Raw genomic sequence first — 23770 nt, forward strand, 5'->3', positions numbered from 1 at the left:
CTGTCTGGTAGAATTTTGCACAGAGCATAAATTAATCATAGCTAACACTTGGTTCAAGAATCATGAAAGAAGGTTGTATACATGGAAGAACCCTGGATATACTAAAAGGTATCAGATAGATTATATAATGGTAAGACAGAGATTTCCAGGGGCAGAAGTGGACTCTGACCACAATCTTTTGGTTATGAACTGGAGATTAAAACTGAAGAATCTGCAAAAAGGTGGGAAATTAAGGAGATGCGACCTTGATAAACTGACTAAGCCATAGGTTGTAGAGAGTTTGAGGGGGAGCATAAGGGAACAACTGACAGGAATTGGGGAAACAAATACAATAGAAGAAGAATGGGTAACTCTGAGGGATGAAGTAGTGAAGGCAGCAGACAATCAAGTAGGTAAAAAGATGAGGGCTAGTAGAAATCCTTGGGTAACAGAAGAAATATTGAATTTCATTGATGAAAGGAGAAAATATAAAAATGCAGTAAATGAAATAGGCAAAAAGGATTACAAACGTCTCAAAAATGAGATTGACAGGAAGTGCAAAATGGCTAAGCAGGCATGGCTAGAGGACAAATTTAAGGATGTAGAGGCTTATCTCACTAGTGGTAAGACAGAAACGGCCTACAGGAAAATTAAGGAGACCTTTGGAGAATAGAGAACCACTTGTATGAATATCAAGAGCTCAGATGGAAACCCAGTTCTAAGCAAAGAAGGGAAAGCAGAAAGATGGAAGGAGTATATGGAGGGTCTATAGAAGGGCGATGTACTTAAAGGACAATATTAAGGAAATGGAAGAGCATGTAGATGAAGATGAAATGGGAGATACGACACTGCGTTAAGAGTTTGTCAGAGCACTGAAATACCTGACTCGTAACAAAGCCTCGGGAGTCGACAACATTCTATTAGAATTACTGACAGCCTTGGGAGAGCCAGTCCTGACAAAACTCTACCATCTGGCGAACAAGATATATGAGACAGGCAAAATACCCTCAGACTTCAAGAAGAATATAATAATACCAATCCCAAAGAAAGCAGGTATTGACAGGTGTGAAAATTACCGAACTATCAGTTTAATAAGTCACGGATGCAAAATACTAACACGAATTCTTTACAGGCGAATGGAAAAAATGGTAGAAGCTGACCTCGGGGAAGACCAGTTTGGATTTCGTTGAAATGTTGGAACACATGAAGCAATACTAACCCTATGACTTCTCTTAGAAAACAGATTAAGGAAACCTACGTTTCTAGCATTTTTAGACAATAGATTAAGGAAACCTACGTTTCTAGCATTTTTAGACATAGAGAAAGTTTTTGACAATGTTGACTGGAATACTCTCTTTCAAATTCTAAAGGTGGCAGGGATAAAATACAGGGAGTAAAAGGCTATTTACAATTTGTACAGAAGCCAGATGGCATTTCTAAGAGTCTAGTGGCATGAAAAGGAAGCAGTGGTGGGGAAGGGAGTGAGACAGGGCCTTTCCCTGATGTTATTCAATCTTTATATTGAGCAAGCAGTAAAGGAAACAAAAGAAAAATTCGGAGTAGGTATTAAAATCCATGGAGAAGAAAAAAAAACTTTGAGGTTCGCCGATGACATTGTAATTCTGTCAGAGACAGCAAAGGACTTGGAAGAGCAGTTGAACGGAATGGATAGTGTCTTGAAAGGAGGATATAAGATGAATATCAACAAAAGCAAAATGAGGATAATGGAATGTAGTTGAATTAAGTCGGGTGATGCTGAGGGAATTAGATTAGGAAATGAGACACGTAAAGTAGTAAAGGAGTTTTGCTATTTGGGGAGCAAAATAACTGATGATGGTCGAAGTAGAGAGGATATAAAATGTAGACTGGCAATGGCAAGGAAAGCATTTCTGAAGAAGAGGAATTTGTTAACATCGAGTATAGATTTAAGTGTGAGGAAGTCGTTCATGAAAGTATTTGTATGGAGTGTAGCCATGTATGGAAGTGAAACATGGACGATAAATAGTTTGGACAAGAAGAGAATAGAAGCTTTCAAAATGTGGTGCTACAGAAGAATGCTGAAGATTAGATGGGTAGATGAGGAGGTATTGAATAGAATAGGGGAGAAGTGGAGTTTGTGGCACAACTTGACAAGAAGAAGGGACCGGTTGGTAGGGCATGTTCTGAGGCATCAAGGGAACACAAATTTAGCATTGGAGGGCAGCGTGGAGGGTAAAAATTGTAGAGGGAGACCAAGAGATGAATACACTAAGCAGATTCAGGAGGATGTAGGTTGCAGTAAGTACTGGGAGATGAAGAAGCTTGCACAGGATAGAATATCATGGAGAGCTGCATCAAACCGGTCTCAGGACTGAAGACCACAACAACAACATGATTCTATGCCATAAATTTATAGCCTCTGTGAGAAACCCATAAGATCAGTGCTAGAAATTCCCCAATTCTGCATTCTTACTCAACGTCTCACTTGAGTTCATCCTGTTTTCTTCCAATTGACATTCGAGTGACTGAACGAGTTATAAATGGCACGAAAGATGGATGGATGACACCATGGGTGGCGGTGGAGTTAAGGGAATATTTTTGGCCATTGCAGAGAGGGGAGACACGAGAGAGGAAATGCTGATGTATCCACAATCCATGTTGCCAACTCAACTTGCAACATTTAGCTTCACCGTGCAATTATAATACAATTATTGCTAGGCTGTGGCAGCAATGGAAAAATAGGATAGATGATGTGAAGTTTTCTGGACTGAACCAAACTGTGGCTAAGGGTCCCAGCTGCCACCTTTTCTTGAGTCACTTATAACTCAGTCTTGTCATTTTGATGTAATGTACCTAGCAACATTATCGATCATCGACCGTTTAAATTCAAACACTGAGTCTCGAAGGATATGCTATATCAGAATCACGGAAATGTCAGACATTTCCAGCTAGTGAGCTCTTATTGGCTGGTGACTAGTGCCCAGAGCAGCCACCACACCACACTAACACAAATAAAGTGAAAAACACACTTTTGAAATTGCCGTAGCTGAGTGCTGACTGTTTGTGTAATGTATAGTCTTTGGTATAATAATTTACATGAGTTGTTCTGCATGAGAAATATATTTTTAACTCTGCAGGAGATTCCTGCCCCCCTCCCCTACTCCACCCCCCCCCCAACCCACACACACACACACACACACACACACACACACACACACACACACACACACTCACACACTCTCTCTCTCTCTCTCTCTCTCTCTCTCTGAACAGAACATCAACTAACAACCAGATCGCAAACCCATAAACAAACAAGAAAGACATTTCAAAATTTTACTTCATATAATAGACCTATTAGGAAAAAAAGTGGATTTTGCCACTAGTGATACTGTACGGCATGTAACTTAAAAGACTATCACTTTTGCTAATGATGTACAAGGTAATTGAGCCATTTCTCAACACACTCCTGCCATAAATTACACCTGAAAACATGCAGTTTTGAGGGCTCTTTCATTTTATGTTCACCTCAAAAATAGTAAAACTTTGTAGCCTACATACTGGAATAAACTGAAAACTGTGAAATATGGTGAAAGCTATCAGATTACAGCATCTCACACATTTGTAAAATCTTGGATATTTGTTTTGTACCTGCAGTTAGTAGCTGTATAGCATGGTGACATCAAGCTAATGCATTAGCTTCTACCATATAGAGTGACAAACAGCAAGCTCACTTGGCGACTTGTTCCGAAATACAGCAGATGTGATCAATGTACTGCAAATGGAGCAACTCTGGCTTCCACTTAGGTTTAATTTATATAGTTACACCTCGTACGTCCTTCACCATCATCATTAAGTTTACTTACAGTAATTCTTCTCAGAGCCTGTTGGCAGAAGCTGGAATGTATTCTCTCTCTCGCAACTACAGCCAATGTAGGCTACCCCATTTGCCATGTTCAGTGAAGAGTTGTGCGACGGCTTGTTCATCTTTGTTGCAGTCCTCAACGGTATTTAATGTGTTGTGATGGCACATAGATTGTTATAAATTTAATGGATTGCTGGGACAGAGAAACACTGAAATAACAGCAGGCTTAACCCTTCACTATGCAGATTTGCATATCTGCAAAGCGGAATTCCATGAAATTTTCTCAGGTGTCTTTTTTAGTTTAACATTGAAGTCCCCTTTACACAACTGCAATGCTGCATATCTAAAACTGTGTGCAAGAATTTGTCACTAGTCCGCACCACTGTTGACTTCCATTCGCCATGTGCACAGAAACTTCAGTTTAGCATGAAGCATTGTCCTAAAGAGTCTGCACACATGGTGAAAACAAAAATAAGGTATATATATTTGTGATTCAATAACAGTGGTAAACATATCTTCGTGTTCATGCATATTTCTGATAATTAACAAGTAAGTAATAAGTAATATTATTCTGTTTGCACATCTCCAAAGGTGTGTGATATGGGTGTAGTGTTGTTTTCAACTCTTACATTATACAGATTACAACTACATGTTATTTCAGGTTCCTATACACTTGTTGACAAAACATCACTGGGATTGACTCCACTGTGTACTGGGATAATAGAAAAAGTAAGGTTTTGACATCAGATGAAATGATGGTGATGGTTTGCCCTTCAGAGTGTGAAGGTGGGCTCGAATTCAACGATTCTGACAAAGGAGCTTGAATCTCCAGATAGTGGTAGTGGTCATGGAAATGATATCCGAACAGAATTAATTTCAGATATATCCAATACTGCAAAGGGAAATGTTCAAGGAAATTCTCCATCTCTTCCAGAAATTCGAATTAAAATTCCTGTTGCCAATACAAGAAATACAAAAAAACACCAGGTTTTATGGAAAAAGCAAAGTTTTCCTTCCTCTCCTGACAAGTTCTCATTCACAAGAAAGAACAAATTACAGCAACTAGAGCTATCTACACCGTACCAATTTTTTTTAATATTTCTGCACCGATTAAATTGTATCAAAAGTTGTGGATGGAACAAATTTATATGCTATTCAACAAAATCCCAACAAGCCAGTTGATTGTACAAATTATGACATGTACAAATTTTTGGCATAAGTATCATCAGTGCTTTGGCTCCGTGTAATGGCTCTGGGAGATGTATTATTTTCAACCGAAGTTATCGATACCGAATTTAGTGGGCGAAGTGGTGAATGTTTTTCTCTTATATTTTTGTCAGAATTTTTATAAATTATAATCTACTTATTTTTTATGTTAATTTACTATTATGTTTAAAAATTGCAATATATTGATTGATATTGGTGGATATGACGAACAATATCAAAGAGACTTATTACAAGCGGAAGTTTGGGTGTCGAGTGGAATATCTTTAAAGCTAGAGTCAGTCTTTGTCACTTGTAGAGTCGGCTGTGGTCGGTTGAGATGCAGTCATGGAACAAAGTTGTACTTCCCTGTGAAATAAATCGAAAGTGAATGATGAACTTATGAGTTTTTTGTATTACTTTTTATATCAAGTAGCAGCAAGCAAGCACATCCAGAAAGAAAAATGGTATTAGAAACACCCAAATTGAGACAGACACGGTGAACAGCGGAACTTCTGCATCCAACAAATGGCACTATTGGAATCATACTCATATTAGACAACTGATGCCACCTGTAGGAATTTAACTATTATATATATACAAAAAAGTGACTACTTTATTTGAACAATGCCAGGTTTTATTACAAAATAACAATAGTGGAACGACAGTTTCACCCACCAGCCAACATCCATGATCTATGGAAAGATGTATTTGGAGTTGAGTTGGTAAAACAGACTATGTCACAGAAGCACTTCGAGAGATTACAAAGTACTTTGCATTTCAATGAGAAGCTGAAGCGACCAGACCCCCAAGGTCTTGAAAGTAACAAACTACACAAAATAAGGCCAATACTAGACTACTTGAACCAAAGATGTCATACAGTACCAATGGGTGAACATCTTTCAATTGATGAACAGATGTGTGCTACAAAGGCAAGACACCGTATGAAAATGTATATGAAAGATAAACCACACAAATGGGGTTACAAACTCTATGCTTTGTGGTGACTTGGGGTTTGCTCACAGATTCAAAATTTACAGCGGACAGGAAAATGATCCTAAATTTTGGGTTGATGAGGAACCTGATATAGGAGTGAATGGAAGTGTTGTTATTTGGCTGTCAAGAGAAGTGCCAAGACACCAGAACTACAAGTTATATTTTGACAGATGTTATACTTCTCTGGATTTAGTAGTGTATTCATTCAAGAATGGAATTTGGTGCTGTCGTACAATTCAATGCAATAGAATTGCTAACTGCAAGTTCACTGATGAAAAAGAACTCAAAAAGGAATCGCGCAGTTATTCAGAGGAATTCACAATAAATTTTGAGTCAGTTGACATTCCTACTGTTTTGTACAAGGACAACAACAATGTCAGTTTCCTCTCGAATTTTGTTGGAGAACTTCCAAAATCAGAAGTGAGAAGATCTGATGGGAAGAAAAAGGAGCACGTAATGGTGCCTTGTCCAGCAGTTGTCTCTGTATATAGTTCTCATATGGGGAATTTTGGTTTGCTTGACAGCAATATAGGAAGACACCACATCAAGATACAATATAGGAAGACACCACATCAAGATAAGATCAAAGAAATGGTATCTCTGTCTACTATTTCACCTGCTTGATACAATGGTAATAAATTCATAGATAATGTACCGAATAATGCTTCTTGAAACAGGATCAACAGACACGCCCATGAACCAAAAGAGGTTTAGTAATGAGATAGCCCAAACTCTATGCCAGGTAGGCTGGGAGCCAAGAAAGTGTGGAAGACCAAGCAGCTTGGACCAAATACAGAACAAGAGAATAAAAGTCACGGGATCTTCACTACCACCAAAAGATCTACGATTGGATCCAGTAAACCACTGGCCAATTTGGAATGAGAAAAGAACATCGAATGAGAAAAGAACATCACGCAAAAATCCAGAGTGCAAAGGCTACATATTTGATTCATGTCGAAAACGTAAAATAAATTTGTGCTTGAATAACACAAATAACTGTTTCACCTCATTTCACATAAAATGAAATTGCTTATACATATTTTGATTAAAACACATTTAAATTTTTCTCTATTGTTGTAATTTTGATAGTTTTATTTCAATATTTTATTTTATTAGAAAAATACAAAATAAATATTTGTTTGAATAAGAAAAATGACTGTTTCACCTCATTTCATGGATGTAAAGTCTCTTAGTTGCATGCAAATATACTCTAACTCAAGACAACATTTCAGTTTTTCACAATTTTAGTTAATTCTATTGTTTTTAAATGTTTCAGATTTTTGCTGTTGAGTTTACTTTATCATTTAGTTCGATTGTAAATGCACTGCTTTGCATATCTGCAAAGTGTCAAAGAATAAAATTTATCACTTAAATCAACTATATATGCACGGTTTTGCATATGTGCACAGTGTCAAAAAATCAACTTTTCTCAAAAACTGTAAGCAGAAGATTTTTTAAAATATTTTTCCGATGTTCTGTAACCCATCCTAAATGCATATCAAATTATTGTTACTGTGGAAAAAAAATTGTGTAACGAAGAGTTAACTTTATTTCATATTCATGGTATAAATAATTATGTGAAGAAAAACTTTTATGTATAAATGTGCTTTCACGAACCCTACCGTGTTTGCGCTACAGCAGGTGACAAGTTCGACGTGCAAACGGTGCTCGTTGGTAATGCTGCAGAATGCACTCAACACAATGAACAAGAAAAAGTTTACAAGCAATACACTAGGGCATCACTGTGCTTGCATCACCAGAATATGCTGCACTGGCTGCAGAAAGAAAATGAACACCCACACATGTTAAGTTTCTGATGCCTTTCACATGTTCATCAATTTTTTTATTTTTTCTGGGTGAGCACAAGGGAAAGATCTCCATAAAACATATGTTTTGAAGTCTAATTTGAGGTTGCAGCACGTCGGAAAATAGCTTGATTATCTTGTAGGAATATCAATTTTTTGATGAGTTTTTACTTGCTGTTACTCGTACAGATCTGTAATTTTTTACCACAAATTATTGAATGTTGTGTTGTACATTAAATTTCCATCACTTGTACAGATTTTATATAATTTATTGGAGAGGATTATGATTTTTAATCATATATACGAGTTACACATGTTTCTGCTTGTATTTTGGGGCTTTTAATGTTTTCATTGCTTTTGCATTTTCCTAATTTTTACGTTTTTTAAGTCTGGGCCACTTGAAAAAGTAAAATAGGGATCGCACTGTATGTAGAATTTGTTACTTTTTCTGTTACATGAAAACGTAATTCAATACACAGACACCCTAATTTACTTTCTCAAAATATCAGAAGACTCTTTTCTTGACTGATTAAAGTACCAGTACTGAATTTCTTATCAAATCTTCACAACTGTTTCAAGAGTGTTCATGTTTCACTCATCACTGGCTGGGCTTCCAACAATGATCACAGTTCTAATTTTACTACTGTTGTAACTAACAGTTTTGCTAACATACAATAAAATAATTCATCTTACATGCTAATTTCAAAGATATGCATCTTTTCCTCATGAGCCAAATACATAATCTTCCAGAGTTGTCTCTTTCACTGTCTTTGTCCCTCATGCTATGCAACTTCTCGGAGTCCACGATAGTATAGCGAATAGCTAGTTTATTCCAAAGTACTTTCTTCAAAATGTGCATTACAATCCTCCTTTTGAAATAATTTGTGGAATACATAATGAGAGGCCAAACAGTCATTTGTTATGTTTGGATTAAAAGACATCAGAATCGCTGACAACTACTTACCTTGAGGAAGCTAAAATTTAAGTCCTGAAGACTCACTCACAAATAGAAAAAACTTTCATAGCTTTTGGAACGTTTATGGCTGTTCATCAGGAAGGAAAATGGGATTGGTTGGAAGGGAGAAGTAGGCCTCTCACACCCTAGGTTGACAGGGACCAAGCTTTTGAAAACCAATACAGGAAAAAAGACAAAGTGGTGGTCTAGCAACTTGCTGCTCATGCTGTATCCTGCAACATGGAGTTTCTACTATCTGTTCTGTCAAAGTTGACAGCAAAACTTCTTATGCCAGTCCTCCAATTCCAACCTCTGCTTTCTTACATCCCATTGGATTTTGCTCTTGCCTTCCCTATCTTCCATGGCTCCTCCAATGACCCAGTCTTCTAGGCTCTTAGGGCACTTTCAGATTATTTTCCCCCTTTGCATATTGATCCTATAAAAGTGATATTTATTACTCATGAACATATCTGTTGATTGGAGTGGTTGTTTGTCATTAAAACAACTGCTACTCCTTATATATGTGGTTACTTTTTGAGATTATTTATTAGTCCTATACCCAGAGAAGATGCCCTAATAACTGGCACAATAGAAAGTACCCTCTACCATGCAACACTACTGATGTAGATGTTGGCAATTAAATTGCTTAAAGTCATCACCACTACCTTCAACCGCATCATCTTCACTTCATAGCGTGGACTGCACAGCCAGTTCCAAGAACCATCTTGTCCTCCAAACATCCAACACTTCACTGTCCAGCTGGCCCTTTGGCTTGTAATTCATAGTCATTCTATCTCTGCTGATGTAATTTTCTTCCTGTCTTTCTTCAAGAGAACTGTATGACTTTCATACATCATACTGCACTGCCACTGTTTTATAATGTTAAGTTTAGTTTTCTTTTCGGCTTTATACTTCAGAGTTCTATGAATTTTTTAGGTAAATGTTGCATTTTTGTATGCCAAAAATAGTGAAAGAAACTAGTCAAGTGCACCATAATGACAGTTATTTAGTTGCTATATGGAATGTGGGAGTATCCTCATATTAATCCAAAAAATACACTTTCTTGATTCACAGTAACATTCAAAATTTATTATCATTGAAGACTTACAACAACTCCACTGAATATCTTATGTTTATAACTGTAACAAGCATCTTAATTAAGAATTTCTCACTGTTTCTCATATAGTGAAACATCAAAATCTTCATAAAAACGTGGGTCACTTAATCGTAACACTGTTCTCTTGTAGAAGTAATAGTAAAATACAGCCACTGGAAAAAAAATTGATGAATTATTTTTAAAACAGTAAATATTACTAAAATTATTATATATATATATATATATATATATATATATATATATATATATATATATATATATATATATATATATATTTTTTTTTTCTAATCAAACAATCTGGATGAATAGGGTGAATGGGGAGGCGCATTTGTGGTAGTGTATACACACACACACACACACACACACACACACACACACACACACACACACACACACACACACAAAGTGTTACACACACTACTAAAACTACAACGTACTCTATACTCGATATAATACAAACAATAAAGTTAAATAGAAAGAAACTTCCACATGGGAAAAATATATTAAAAACAAAGATTCCAAGACTTACCAAGCGGGAAAGCGCCGGCAGACAGGCACATTAACAAAACACACAAACACACACACAGAATTACTAGCTTTCGCAACCGATGGTTGCTTCTTCAGGAAGGAGAGGGAAAGACGAAAGGATGTGGGTTTTAAGGGAGAGGGTAAGGAGTCATTCCAATCCCGGGAGCGGAAAGACTTCCCTTAGGGGAAAAAAAAGGACAGGTGTACACTCGCACACACATACACACACATATCCATCCGCACATACACAGACACAAGCAGACATATTATTTCTTCTTTCCCTCTCCTTCCTGAAGAAGCAACCATCGGTTGCGAAAGCTAGTAAGCAGACATAATATGTCTGCTTGCGTCTGTGTATGTGTGGATGGATATGTGTGTGTATGTGTGAGCGAGTGTACACCTGTCCTTTTTTTTCCCCTAAGGGAAGTCTTTCCGCTCCCGGGATTGGAATGACTCCTTACCCTCTCCCTTAAAACCCACATCCTTTCGTCTTTCCCTCTCCTTCCTGAAGAAGCAACCATCGGTTGCGAAAGCTAGTAAGCAGACATAATATGTCTGCTTGTGTCTGTGTATGTGTGGATGGATATGTGTGTGTATGTGTGTGCGAGTGTACACCTGTCCTTTTTTTTCCCCTAAGGGAAGTCTTTCCGCTCCCGGGATTGGAATGACTCCTTACCCTCTCCCTTAAAACCCACATCCTTTCGTCTTTCCCTCTCCTTCCTGAAGAAGCAACCATCGGTTGCGAAAGCTAGTAATTCTGTGTGTGTGTTTGTGTGTTTTGTTAATGTGCCTGTCTGCCGGCGCTTTCCCGCTTGGTAAGTCTTGGAATCTTTGTTTTTAATATATTTAAACAATAAAGTTAAACACATAAGCCTAGACAGTCAGCATAACAGATGAAACAGTTAGGTAGAACACAGATTGAACAGGTAACAGAAACATAAACAAATAAACACAAAATTGCAGGCCTTCAGAGGTATACATTTTTTATGAATGAAAAATTCAGAATTGCTGAGAGAACGAAGATTAAGATTTAACATTCCACCATCAACAAGATCATACAACAGAGCATAAACTCCAATTGTATTCAGAAGACGGGAATATTGGCTGTGCCTTTCTCACAGGAATCATCTCTGCATTTGTTTTAATCAGTTTAGGGAGCCACAGAATACCTAAAGCTGGATAGCCGGATAACTGAACCCCATTCATCGCAAATGAGAGCCGAATGACTTCACCACTGTGTCAACTCACTCAATGTGTGCAATGCACCAATTCAAATCTCTCAGTATCGGAACAGCACCAAAAATGGTGTGGAAGTGTCTGTTTAACTTGTGGACTCACATTTTTCTTCAAAGATGTCAAGTTGTCTTGGAAAGCTAGATTACAAAGAACAGCATGAAACTACACACATTTTGACAACATGCACACAAGATACCTCCCTTTTAGAACTTCACCACCTTCTGTGAGGCTATTTTTTATCTTTTGAGCAGTTCTTTCAGTCCAGAAAACTTAAACTACAAGGGTGACATTAACCAAATTCTGTCTCCTTGAAATAGTTGCGTAGCAGCAATTACTGCCTGCTACAATAATTAAAACTTCCATTCCTCTGATAATGGAAATTTAAAAAATTACTGTAGGCAATGCCTGGCTGCAGTATCTTGAACAATTATACTAAAATTCATTACTAAAGGCTACCCGTACAGACTCATTAACAACAACTTGGCGTAGATTTCCCTTAAGTGTTTGTGCTGTTCTTTTATTTGCACGTAATTTAACATGCAGCAAGAGATTCTGAGTAGCTTTCTGGGAGGAGTCAGTTACTCTGACATTTCTTTATCACTACAAAGTATCTCCCACTAAAATCACCTCAGCATAAAATACTTGTGCAAAATATAACTCCAGAATATTTCCTCATTGCAAAATAACTCGTGACACATGCCTTGTCAATTAGTGGGCTATAGTCGAGATGGCTTAAGAAGATCCCTGACAGCTCATAGCACTGTTGCCAGCTTTCAGCTGTGAAGCCCTAATGGCAAAAGAAGTAGCTGTCTTCACACCTGTGACAACAGGGAGGCATTGTCATATAAACATTTACAAAATCACATTTACGCTGGTTGAGTTAGGCCCGCAAAGCTGACACACCCAGCCCATTGCAACTGTCAGGGATCAACTTATGCAGATTCAACTATAGCTGCAAATCTCATGCATACATATTGGCTCCATTTCGTGTAGTTTACTAGAATCCCAGGGAGGTCAACAACAGGACTATTCTTAGCTAAGTTTAAAATTATGCTAGAACATCTTTGTAGAGGAAAAAAGAAAAAAATCTAACAGCTGCTGATTTTAATATTGATATCACATGTGACAGTAGCTATGCTTCAACATTCATGGATTTCGTAAATAAACTTGGTTCCAAATTGAATTTCTTTGAATCTACCAGAGACAATGGCAAATCAGTAACCTGCACTGGCAATGTTTTAACTAATTATATCTAGATTTAAATAAAATAGAAAGAAACTTCCACATGGGAAAAATATATTAAAAACAAAGATTCCAAGACTTACCAAGTGGGAAAACGCCGGTAGACAGGCACAATAAAATAATGCACAAACACACACACAAAATTTCGAGCTTTCGCAACCGGCGATTGCTTCCTCAGGAAAGAGGGAAGGAAAAGGAAGGATGAAAGGATGTGGGTTTTAAGGGAGAGGGTAAGGACTCATTCCAATCCCGGGAGCGGAAATACTTACCTTAGGGTGAAAAAAGGATAGGTATATACTCGCGCGCGCACACACACACACACACACACACACACACACACACACACACACACACACACATTTGTGTCTGCTTGTGTCTGTATATGTATGGATGGATGTGTTACTATATATCTAGATTTAGGTATTTCAGATCACTTTGCATTGTTCACTGAGCTGCCACGGACAGAAACAAACATTCCAAGTGTAAAAACACATATGAGAATGGACTTGGGCAAAGAAAAAATGGCCTTTTGATCATTGTTTACTCAAGTGATGAAAACTTTGAAAAATTCCTTTAGATTTTTCTTGGTGTCTTTGACGAAACATTTCTACCTAGACTCTGCAGCAATAGAGTGACAAATGAATTTAAGTGAATTAACCTAAGGCATAAAAATTTCCAGTATAAGGAAAAGGCAACTGCACTGAAAATTAAAATGTAATACAGATTCTCATTTCATTAGATGTTAGACTCTATAAAATCAAACAATGGAAAATCCAGGATGGAATGTAACAATATTAGAGAGATATTTAAGAGAGATGTCAAGACAGCAAAATAACTGGCAAATAACAGGTTAATTTTAAACCATGAAAATAAGACAAAGGCTGTGTTGTCAGTCATTAAATCTTAGATTTAATTAGTTGTTAAAGCCTGTAATCAGTAAATTCCAAAAATTAACACTGAAAAAAAAGAAAAGAAAAGAAAACACTATGTTAAGACCAACTCAAATACCACAGTGCTTTAATGAATTCTTTACAAGTGCAGCAAAGTCTGATGTAAATGTAACAGATTATCACAACCAAGTAAATCCCTTTGGTCTAAATGAAAACTCTGAACACCTTACAAAAATTTTTAAAGTTTCTATGTAGAATGTAGAAAATGCAATACTAGCATTAAAAATAAAAACTGTGCTGGTTGGAATGGAACACTCATCAAAGTTATTTAAGCAGTACACAACAAAATTGCAAACCCACTAGCTCAAATAGTATCAGTTTTCTTAAGAGGGCTGTTTCCCAGAGGTACTGAAATATGCCAAAGTCAAACTACTCTTCGAAAAGGGATCAACAGTGGTCATGGGAAATTATCATCCTATCTCAGTTCTCCCACTCTATCTAAAATATTTGAAAAAGTTGCCTTTGCCCAAATCCAAATGTTCACTGCAAAATTTTCTATATTCTAAACATCAATTTAGTCTTCAACAAGATAAAACACCATAGATGCTGTGAACAGTTTCACCGAGAAAATTAATACATCACTAGACAGGAGCAGTGAGATCACAGGAATTTTCTGCAATCTCACATAAGCATTTGAGTCTGTAAATCATGCATTGCTTATTTACAAACTTGAAAAGTACAGCATTAGGGGCAGTGCCGTACAATGGTTTAAATCCAACTCATCAAACAGAAACCAAAGAGTTAGAATCTCTTTAAATAGGACAAATTATTATTTTGACTGAAAAAAATAATATCTCAGGGTGTTCAACAAGGCTCCATACTAGACCCAATCCTATTTCTCTTCTACATAAATGACTTTCCATTAAATATCAGGTCCCCATCTGTTCACATATGACACTTCTGTCTGAGTTGAAAATCAGAATTCATAAAAATTGCTAAACCTGTGCTCAGTGCCCTGAGTACCTTAGAAACTTGGTTTCAGCTGAATGCGTTGAATCTAAACATATCTAAGAATCACATGATTCAATTCAAAACCAAACAGTTGCAAACCAAATGGTTTGCAAATCTAAATCAAGAGATGAATGAACCACAATTCCACTACAGTTATTTTCAATATGATATTGTACAATGTGCTTCATATGATCAAAGGACAATAAAAATAAATCAACATACGCACCACGTAGATGTAGAGTTATTTTGTTACATGTTCCACAGATCATTTCTCGCGATGGATCATAATGATGTGGAATGAGTCATTTTGCATTCACATCACAAATTAATTTGTACATGTGGTTACATTCTGAATATTTTAAAGTTTTTTATTTTATTTTTTCAAAAACAAAGAAAATATATATAGATGTGAGTTAGTAACTCCTACCCAACACATTTTACACATTACAGTAGTAGAAATTATTCTACGGAATAGGAGTTACAAGGAGAACCTTTCTCACTTTGTATTGAAATTTTACTATGCTGTCTGACAGACATTTTATATCACTGGGTACGTGACCAAATTTTTTTGTTGCAGCGCTGTTCACCCCTTTTTGTGCTAAAGACAACCATAATTTGGCGTAATGAATGTCCTTTTTCCTTCTGATATTATAATTAGGTACATATTTTTTCCTTTAGAACTATGATGTACTTAATTACAATTCCAGGAGGAAAAATTACATTCATTACTCCACATTACAAAGAAAGGCAACACTTGGAGATGGAGAATGCTAAAATAAGCATACTGTTTCACATTCACGGTAATCTGAAAGAGCAGGCCTGTGTCATAATACAAAATGTCATAGAACATCTGTCCTGAACTGCACTATCCACAAACTCCACTGAAGATGTGCTGCTTTATATTCCACAATGGGCAATAGTCTTTCATGAGTTACCTGACTCTAAATCTCCATTGCATATATTTTTGTTAGCATAATTCACTCAGAAAGTGGTCGAGATGGACCTCCGTTCACCGACAGCAGCAATCCCTGGAAGGTTTGACACAGACTGCAGTTTACAAGGCTTTACATTCATTCCCAGCCCTTTTCAATTAGCATGTTTTTAGCAGTACTACATAAATCACTGATTATGTGTGAAATTTGTACTGATTTATTGAGTTTTATTTAAGCATTTATAGTTACTATGTCAAATTCACATCACTTGTTCATGATTTTGTTACTCTTTTTTTTTTTTTTTTTTTTTTTTTTCCCAACACAGAGTTTCATCGTCTATTTCATAAGGTGCTCCAATTTCTGTTTCCATATTTTTTTGCATTTCATAACCATACAATGTACTCAACATAGAGTTTTCCATAATGGTATTAGTAAATGTGCTTTATTTGTCTGGTTTCAAGACTGAAGAATCTGCCCACATTTGTTTCATTCTGATGATGTTACATGTTCTGTATTCTTTCACCTTCCATACACAATCATTGTCAAATATACCATCACATTTTTCAAAAGTGGAATTGAATTTAAAGTGCCATAATGAAATAGGTACTAGAAATCAAAATTATTAGCTTATAGCATTTGCATGGTAAATCCTTGCTTGCTGTTCTCCCAGTAAAAATTATCTAAATATGACGACCAAAACATTATTTACCACGCATTTTCTTGGTTTTGTTGTGGTCTTCAGTGCGATGACTGGTTTGATGCAGCTTGCTCTCCCTGCAACTTCACCATGTGGAACTTCTTCATCTCCAAGTCACTACCGCAACCTACATCCTTCTGAGTCTGCTTACTGTTTTCACCTCTTGGTCTCCCTCTACGATTTTTACCCCCAACACGTCCCTCAAGAACTAAATACGTGATCTCTTGATGTCTCACAATGTGTCCTGTCAACCAATCTCTTCTTCTAGTAAGGTTGTGTCACAAACTTCTTTTCTCCCCAATTCTATTCAGTACTCCTCATTAGTTATGTGAAGTACCCATCTAATCTTCAGCATTCCTCCATAGCACCACATTTCAAAAGTTTCTATTCACTTCTCTCTTAAGTGTTTATCGCCCATGTTTCACTTTCATACATGGCATCACTCCAAACAAACACTTTCAGAAATGACTACCTGAGACTTAAATCTATTCTCAAAGTTAACAAATCTATCTCCCTCAGAAATGCTTTTCTTGCCATTGCCAGTCTATATTTTATACCCTCTCTACTTCAACCATCACCAGTTATTTTGCTGCCCAAATAGCAAAACTAATCTACTACTTTAAATGCCTCATTCCCTATTCTAATTCCCTCAGCATCAGCTGATTTAATTCAACTACATTCCATTATTCTCGTTTTACTTTTGTTGTTGTTCATCTTACACCCTTCTCTCAAGACACTGTCCACTCCATTCAACTGCTCTTCCCTGTCCTTTGCTGGCTCAGACAGGATTACAATGTAACTGTAAACCTGTGTTTAATTCCTACTCCAAATTTTTCTTTTGTCTCTTTTACTGTTTGACCAATATACAGGTTGAATGACATTGAGGATGGGCTACAACACTGTCTCAACCCCTTCTCGAACACTGCTTCCCTTTCAAGCCCCTTGACTCTTATAACTGCCATGTGGTTTCTGTATTTTCACACCTGCCAGCACCTGCTTTCTTTGTAATTGGACTTATATTCTTCTTGAGGTCTGAGGTTGTTTCACCTGCCTCACACATCTTGTACATCAGATGGAAGAGTTTTGTCATGGCTGGTTTTCCCAAGACCATCAGCAGTTTTAAAAGAATGTTGTCTACTCCATGGGCCTTGTTTCGACTTAAGTCTTTCAGTGTTCCATCAAACTCTTCACGCAGTATCATACCTCCCATCTCACCTTCATCTACGTCCTGTTCCATTTCCATAATATTGCCCTCAAGTACATCTCCCTTGTACAGACCCTTCCACCTTTCTGCTTTCCCTTCTTTGCTTAGGACTGATTTTCCATCTGAACTCTTGAAATGTATACAGGTGGTTCTCTTTTCTGCAAAGGCCTCTTTAATTTTTCTGTAGGCGACATATATCTTTCCCCTAACGATATAAGCTTCTAAACCCTTATATCTGTTCTCTAGCCATTCCGGCTTAGCCATTTTGCAACTCCTGTCAATCTCACTCACTTTTTTAAAATCTTTGTATCCTCTTTCACCTGCTTCATTTACTGCATTTTTATATTTTCTCTTTTCATCAATTACATTCAGTATCTCTTGTCTTACCCAAGGATTTCTGCTACCTTCATTCTTTCATCTCTCAAAGCTACACATTCTTCTTCTACCGAATTCCTTTCCCCTGTTCTTCTCAATTGTTCCCTCAAGCTCCCTCTGAAACTCTCTACAGCCTCTGGTTCTTTCACTTTATCCAGGTACCATCTCCTTATATTTTTACCTTTTTGCAATTCCTTCAGTTTAAATTTGCAGTTCATAACCAACAAATTGTGGCCGGAGTCCACATCTTGCCCCGGAAATGTCCTGAAATTTAAAATATGGTTTCCAAATCTCTGTTTACCATTATATAATCAACCCGAAACCTGGTGTCTCCAGGTCTCTTCCATGTATGCAACATTTTTTCACAATTCTTAAAACTTCTTAAACCAGGTTTTTCTTGGTATTATGCTTTTTTCACTAAATCTGTTTAACAAATCCTTTTACTTTTTATCTGACCATTGTGGCAATAAAAGCCATTACTACCACATTTATATCTAAACCAACGAACAGTTCCAGATAAAAGAATAAGTATTTAATGAATGTGCACTGCATTCTTCTTTTAAAAACCTCAAAAGTGATACCCTTTATTCAAGAGTGGTAACAGGCATTAAGTTGAAAATTACTGATCCATCTCACTCCTCTCGGCATTTTCTAAAGTAATTGAGAAATTAATTAAACAACAACAAATCACCTAGTACTTAAGCAACCACATTCAATGAGTAATAAGAAAATGGCTTTCAAACAGGTAGGAATACAGATACAGCAATAATGGATTAAACAGATTAAATAGAAATTTGGATAGGAACAATAGTGTTGTAGGAGTTAAATCAAATCTTTCTAAAGCTTTTGATACAATTAGTAATGAATTTTTTTTAGATAGGCTGGAAGCAATGGGAGTAATAGGGACAAAAAACAAGAGGTTTCAATAATATTTGCAAAATACATCACAGGTTGTGGAAATCGCATCAGTCCATTCTAATCATAAAATTAGATTAATATCTGATGCAAAGAAAGTCGAGATGGACATACCACATGACAGTGTATTAGGCCTCCTCTTGTTTGTTATTTATGTAAATGAAAACGCCTCAGAAACTGCAGCCAAGATCATTTCTGCAAATGACATTAGTGTAATAGTGAGAAATGTCAAGGAATCTCTGCCCACAACTGATCGAGTCCTCAAGTCCTTGCATTCACGTTTCAATGCCAACAGGCTAACCCATAATGCGAAGAAAGCAAATTATATTCAATTTGAAACTAAAAACTAAACTCCTCCCGAATTTGTCATGAAGGCCCAATGGTACTGACCAGCCGCCATGTCATCCTCAGCTCATAGGCGTCACTGGATGCAGATATGGAGGGGCATGTGGTCAGCACACCGCTGTCCCTGCCGTATGTCACTTTCTGAGACCGGAGCCGCTACTTGTCAATCAAGTAGCTCCTCAGTTTGCCTCACAAGGGCTGAGTGCACCCCGATTGCCAACAGCGCTCGGCAGACTGGATGGTCACCCATCCAAGTGCTAGCCCAGCCCGACAGCACTCAACTTCGGTGACATCACGGGAACCGGTGTTACCACTGCAGCAAAGCCGTTGGCATTCAATTTGGAAAGAGGAACCAAAACCGAGATCTCGAACTGATACTGGGCAGAAATGAGTTGGGAAGGGAAAAATATAGAACACTTTTAGAGATGTATGTTGATCACGTCTTAATCTGGAAAGACCATGTAACTTTATTCACCCTGGGACTCAATTTGCATGTTTTACTCTGAGAATCATTTCTAAAGTTTTCTCCTCAGATAATGCTAGAAGGGCTTATTTTGGTTACTTCCATTCCCTTGTAGCTTATGGAATATTTTTTGGGGATAAAATTAATAGACGATTGAATGAAATTTTGACATTACATAAAAGGGCCATTCGAATGTTGTCACATAACTCTGCTAGGGCTCGCTTCCAAGCTCCTATTTAAGAAGTTCTGTCTGCTTACAGCACCCTCATTGCACTTATACAAATGCGTGTTGATGACAAGTAAGAATAACTCATACTCGAAGATATGTGAGCCACTTAGATGTCACCTTTATCATGCAATGTCATTTTATATGAACAGGTTGGAGACAGAAACAACTTTTAGAGCAGAATTAAAATCATTGCTTGTTGAGAAGTGTTATTCCAATGTAAGTAATACATTAGCTTACAGGAATACTTGGCCCTCATTAATTGTGGAGTTCGTTTTATTCTGTTACTGATGTACAATCTATGATGTGTTTATCTTTGCAAAAAAATGTTTCTGCTGTTAGTTTTCTGTTCCGAGAGTGGTGCAACACACCTTCTCAGACAAGGGGTCTAGTGCTGCATTAGTTATGATGGATATAGCGCCAGCAGGTTTGCGTGTGTTATACTTTTCAGCAATGTGATATGTATTCATGTGTTTTTAGTTTTCCAGAAGTGTTTTATACCAAAATTTCATGTTCTAGTTGTACCAATAGTATATTTGTTGCGCACATTATACTTCTCAGCAACGTTATGTAATGTGTTCATGTGGTTTCATCTTTTTTTCTCCAAAACTTTTTTTACATCAAAATTTCATATTTTACTCATATCATTGATTTACTTATTGTGCATATTGCTATATCAATCCAGACTATGTCTTTTTGATTCCTCTTTCAATAATACAATAAGCACAGTGGCTATGCCAGTCTTAATGCACTGGATTCACATTCAAGAGGAGAGAGGTTTATTCACCATGTGGCTATCCTGACTTGGGTTTTCCCAAGTTGCTGCGTGGTTCCTTTGATCAGGCCATAGTCAACTTCCTGCCTTTTCCTATCAGACATTCTTTATGTTTAGATATGGTAATATTATTACTGTAATACATCAGATATAAACAGTACAGTTGTACTGAATCATGTAGAACAAATAAGTAAATATATAAATTATTGCCAGGAATTTATTGTAGTACTGGACCAAAACCGGGCATCTATCTACATTCCAATATTTGCATTCTCATGTAGCCTAACTACAACTAGGAATTCCTACGTATGAAGACTCTTCAACTGTTCATTCAAAATGCGATTAATACCCTTTCAAAGTAACCTACGTGGTTAAGTCCAAAATACAGCCTATCACTTGGAGGAGTGCCAATGACTGACAGAGCTATACCAGGTCCATTGATGAGGCACGTACTGGAAGTGCTGTTCAATGGAATTTCCATTTATGCCTAGAGCATATTACTTGGCTTCCAACTATGTACATGTACATCTCTCTGTTCCTATTATGGGTTCAAGAGTGATATGAGTAACTGTTGTCCCTCATCTCCGTTCAATTTCTGTGATTTCATGGTAAAGCTCTGACGAATATAACATGTGGAGTTAACCTTTCATATTCTTATGTTCATATTAAATTTATTATTATTTTTCTAATACTGCAAGGAAAACGAATCTAGTACCACAAAAAATGTTTTATGTTATACTTTCTGACACGCATGAGAATCATCCCATTTTTTGGGTCTATGGAACGAAAACGAAATATAATCTAATCTCAACAATTACATCGTCTTACAGAGGCTTGTGTACCTTCCAGAACAGGAAAACTATTTTTCAACTCATATATGTGTAATTCAATTGTGGAACTTTATACTTCTCTCTATAAGAATTGTTTTTGTCACAGTACTCCAATACATATGTTATTCTAGCATAAATAGAGAGGTCTTAAGTTTCTTTATACTATCAACACCCTGGGACGAGAGTGCTGTACAGAATGACGGTTTCTCATGTTTGCGTTAAGATACTGATCGAATTTTCGTTCTACAGCCTAACACTGCGAGCGTATACGGGCATAATTAGTTAAAAACGGTAACTATGTTATAAGGTAATTAAAAGTGCCATTTAAAGGTACTCACAAATTCGCTGACACACATAAAGCGCCAGTATGCAGTTGGGGAACTGAAGACTCCACATATGCTGCCAGCGAAACCTGACGACTAAAATATGGTATGATACCGTAAGTGTAACGTAAGTAGCGCATATAAAAACTGTAGCACGAAACTGGCGGAATAAGGATCCCAGAAAGCCAGCCTGCAAATCAAGAAGTAAAGGCCGACATTAAAATTAATTACGTTTTATGAAGCGTAATTTCTGGTGTCAATAAAAAGGGATCTACCTGGAAGACAAATGTGGAAAACAGACTCAAGAAGAAGGTAATAGCGCCAAATACTAGAAGAACGTCCTGGATTCTGCATCATACACAAAAACCTTAAGTGTCAAACACTTTATAGAAAATGTAAAATAGTATCTAATTACACATGTCTTACATGAACAATATCAACAAGGTTACTGCATCATTGTACGCAAAGTCTGAAAAGGTATTGATACAAAGATCTATCGCTAGAAGGAAGAGTTGTATAAACACCATAAAACCATAGCGACTTAAAGTTATCATCTCAGTAATGAATTTCTATTTGCAATAACTGTAGCATATTAATAGTTCTGAAAATAAAAATCAATAGAGAACATTGCAATTCTCTTCCAATTTCATGCATTTCGCTGCCGCTGCAGTTCATGGCAGCCACGACGCGTTGCCATGACAACACTTGTGTAAGCGAATATGCAAAGACAAAATGAAACGTTCACAGTCGAGATCACCTCAAAGTATTGAAGACACAAGTGGACAACTTTTCAGGGGGTAAAAAGTATAGATCTTGAAAACCTAACAACAACGCTCATGTAAAACAAGCACTGAAGAGAACCGACATAGGGTCAATAGAAGCCAGTATATCCAACAATTTGACCAAAGTGGTTGACCCTTTGTTACTAACATGTAACACCAGATAAATGTGTGAGAGTGGCCCACGCGCAACGAGCGATCTTCCTGCATAGAAATTTGTATGCAGAAAGGATAGAAACAGTCTGAAAAGCTTCTAAGGGTGTTGCCGGGGAGGTTGTGCTGAGAAATAACTTAAAAAAAATATTTCATACGTTGCACCATTTCCCAGTTAGTCAATCAGGACGTCGCGCGCGCAAATTCAAACCCTTGCACGCGATAAAACGTGGTAATGGTCAGGTATTTGTGGGTCCGTGAGTTACCACTCATTACCAGTTAAAATGTGCCTTTTCCGGAAGTGACAAATTTAAGCTTTGTGAACAAAAGCTACGTTTGTCCAGTTTAAGGAAACCGTATAATGAAAACATTACATCGCCTCTGGCAGGCTGCTTGAATTTTTGCGATCGAGGACCTGATTGGCTAGCTGCAATGCTAAATAAGTTGGAAACGGTGCAACGTATCGAATTTTTTTCTTAATAATTATTTCTCAGTGCAACCTCCCCAGAAATACCTTTACAAGTTTTTCAGACTGTTTCTGAACAGACTGTTGACGTATATGCTTGCAATAAATCGTGTGACAATTTCAATCTACTGCTGAACCGCCATCTGTCTAGGAAAAAACTTTCAGTGGCAAGAGGATACTCTCTCGCAAAGGATATATCAATGCAGGACACTAAAGGTCAATTCACACATGACAGAACGAAACGTCAAAACATTTCATAACGCTCAAATAGTAACACTCATCCAGGCCTTAGGAATGGGACGTCATGAGCAAGCCCGCAGCTCGTGGTCAAGTGGCTAGCGCAGCTGCCTCTGCATTACGGCGTCATGGTTCAATATCCTGCCGGGTTGGGGACTGGGTGTTTGTATTATCCTCTTCGTTTCATCATCATTCGTAAAAGTGGCGAGAGTGGACTGTGTAAAGATTAGGAATTTGTGCACGTGCT

The 23770-nt window shown here is 37.2% G+C and overlaps 1 protein-coding gene across 1 annotated transcript; it reads right to left on the reverse strand.

Moving 5' to 3' along the window:
- Nucleotides 1-9846: 9846 nt before the first annotated feature.
- On the reverse strand, nt 9847-22783 carry LOC126282007 (transmembrane protein 138). Its single transcript, XM_049981402.1, has 4 exons — nt 22315-22783; nt 22164-22236; nt 21904-22078; nt 9847-10048 (listed from the first exon to the last, which is right to left on the reverse strand). The coding sequence occupies exons 1-4, from the start codon at nt 22440-22442 to the stop codon at nt 9948-9950; spliced, it is 477 nt and encodes a 158-aa protein (XP_049837359.1). The 5' UTR covers nt 22443-22783; the 3' UTR covers nt 9847-9947.
- Between the last annotated feature and the right edge of the window lie 987 nt (nt 22784-23770).

Source organism: Schistocerca gregaria, chromosome 1 (genome assembly GCF_023897955.1).
Source record: "Schistocerca gregaria isolate iqSchGreg1 chromosome 1, iqSchGreg1.2, whole genome shotgun sequence".
Classification (NCBI taxonomy): Eukaryota; Metazoa; Arthropoda; class Insecta; order Orthoptera; family Acrididae; genus Schistocerca; species Schistocerca gregaria.

Coding starts and splice junctions, on each gene's coding strand:
- LOC126282007 (XM_049981402.1), bottom strand. CDS start 22,442: ATGATAACTTTAAGTCGCTATGGTTTTATGGTGTTTATACAACTCTTC. Junction 22,237..22,314: donor ACCTTGTTGATATTGTTCAT/GTAAGACATGTG, acceptor TGTATGATGCAG/AATCCAGGACGTTCTTCTAG. Junction 22,079..22,163: donor TTTCCACATTTGTCTTCCAG/GTAGATCCCTTT, acceptor CTTGATTTGCAG/GCTGGCTTTCTGGGATCCTT.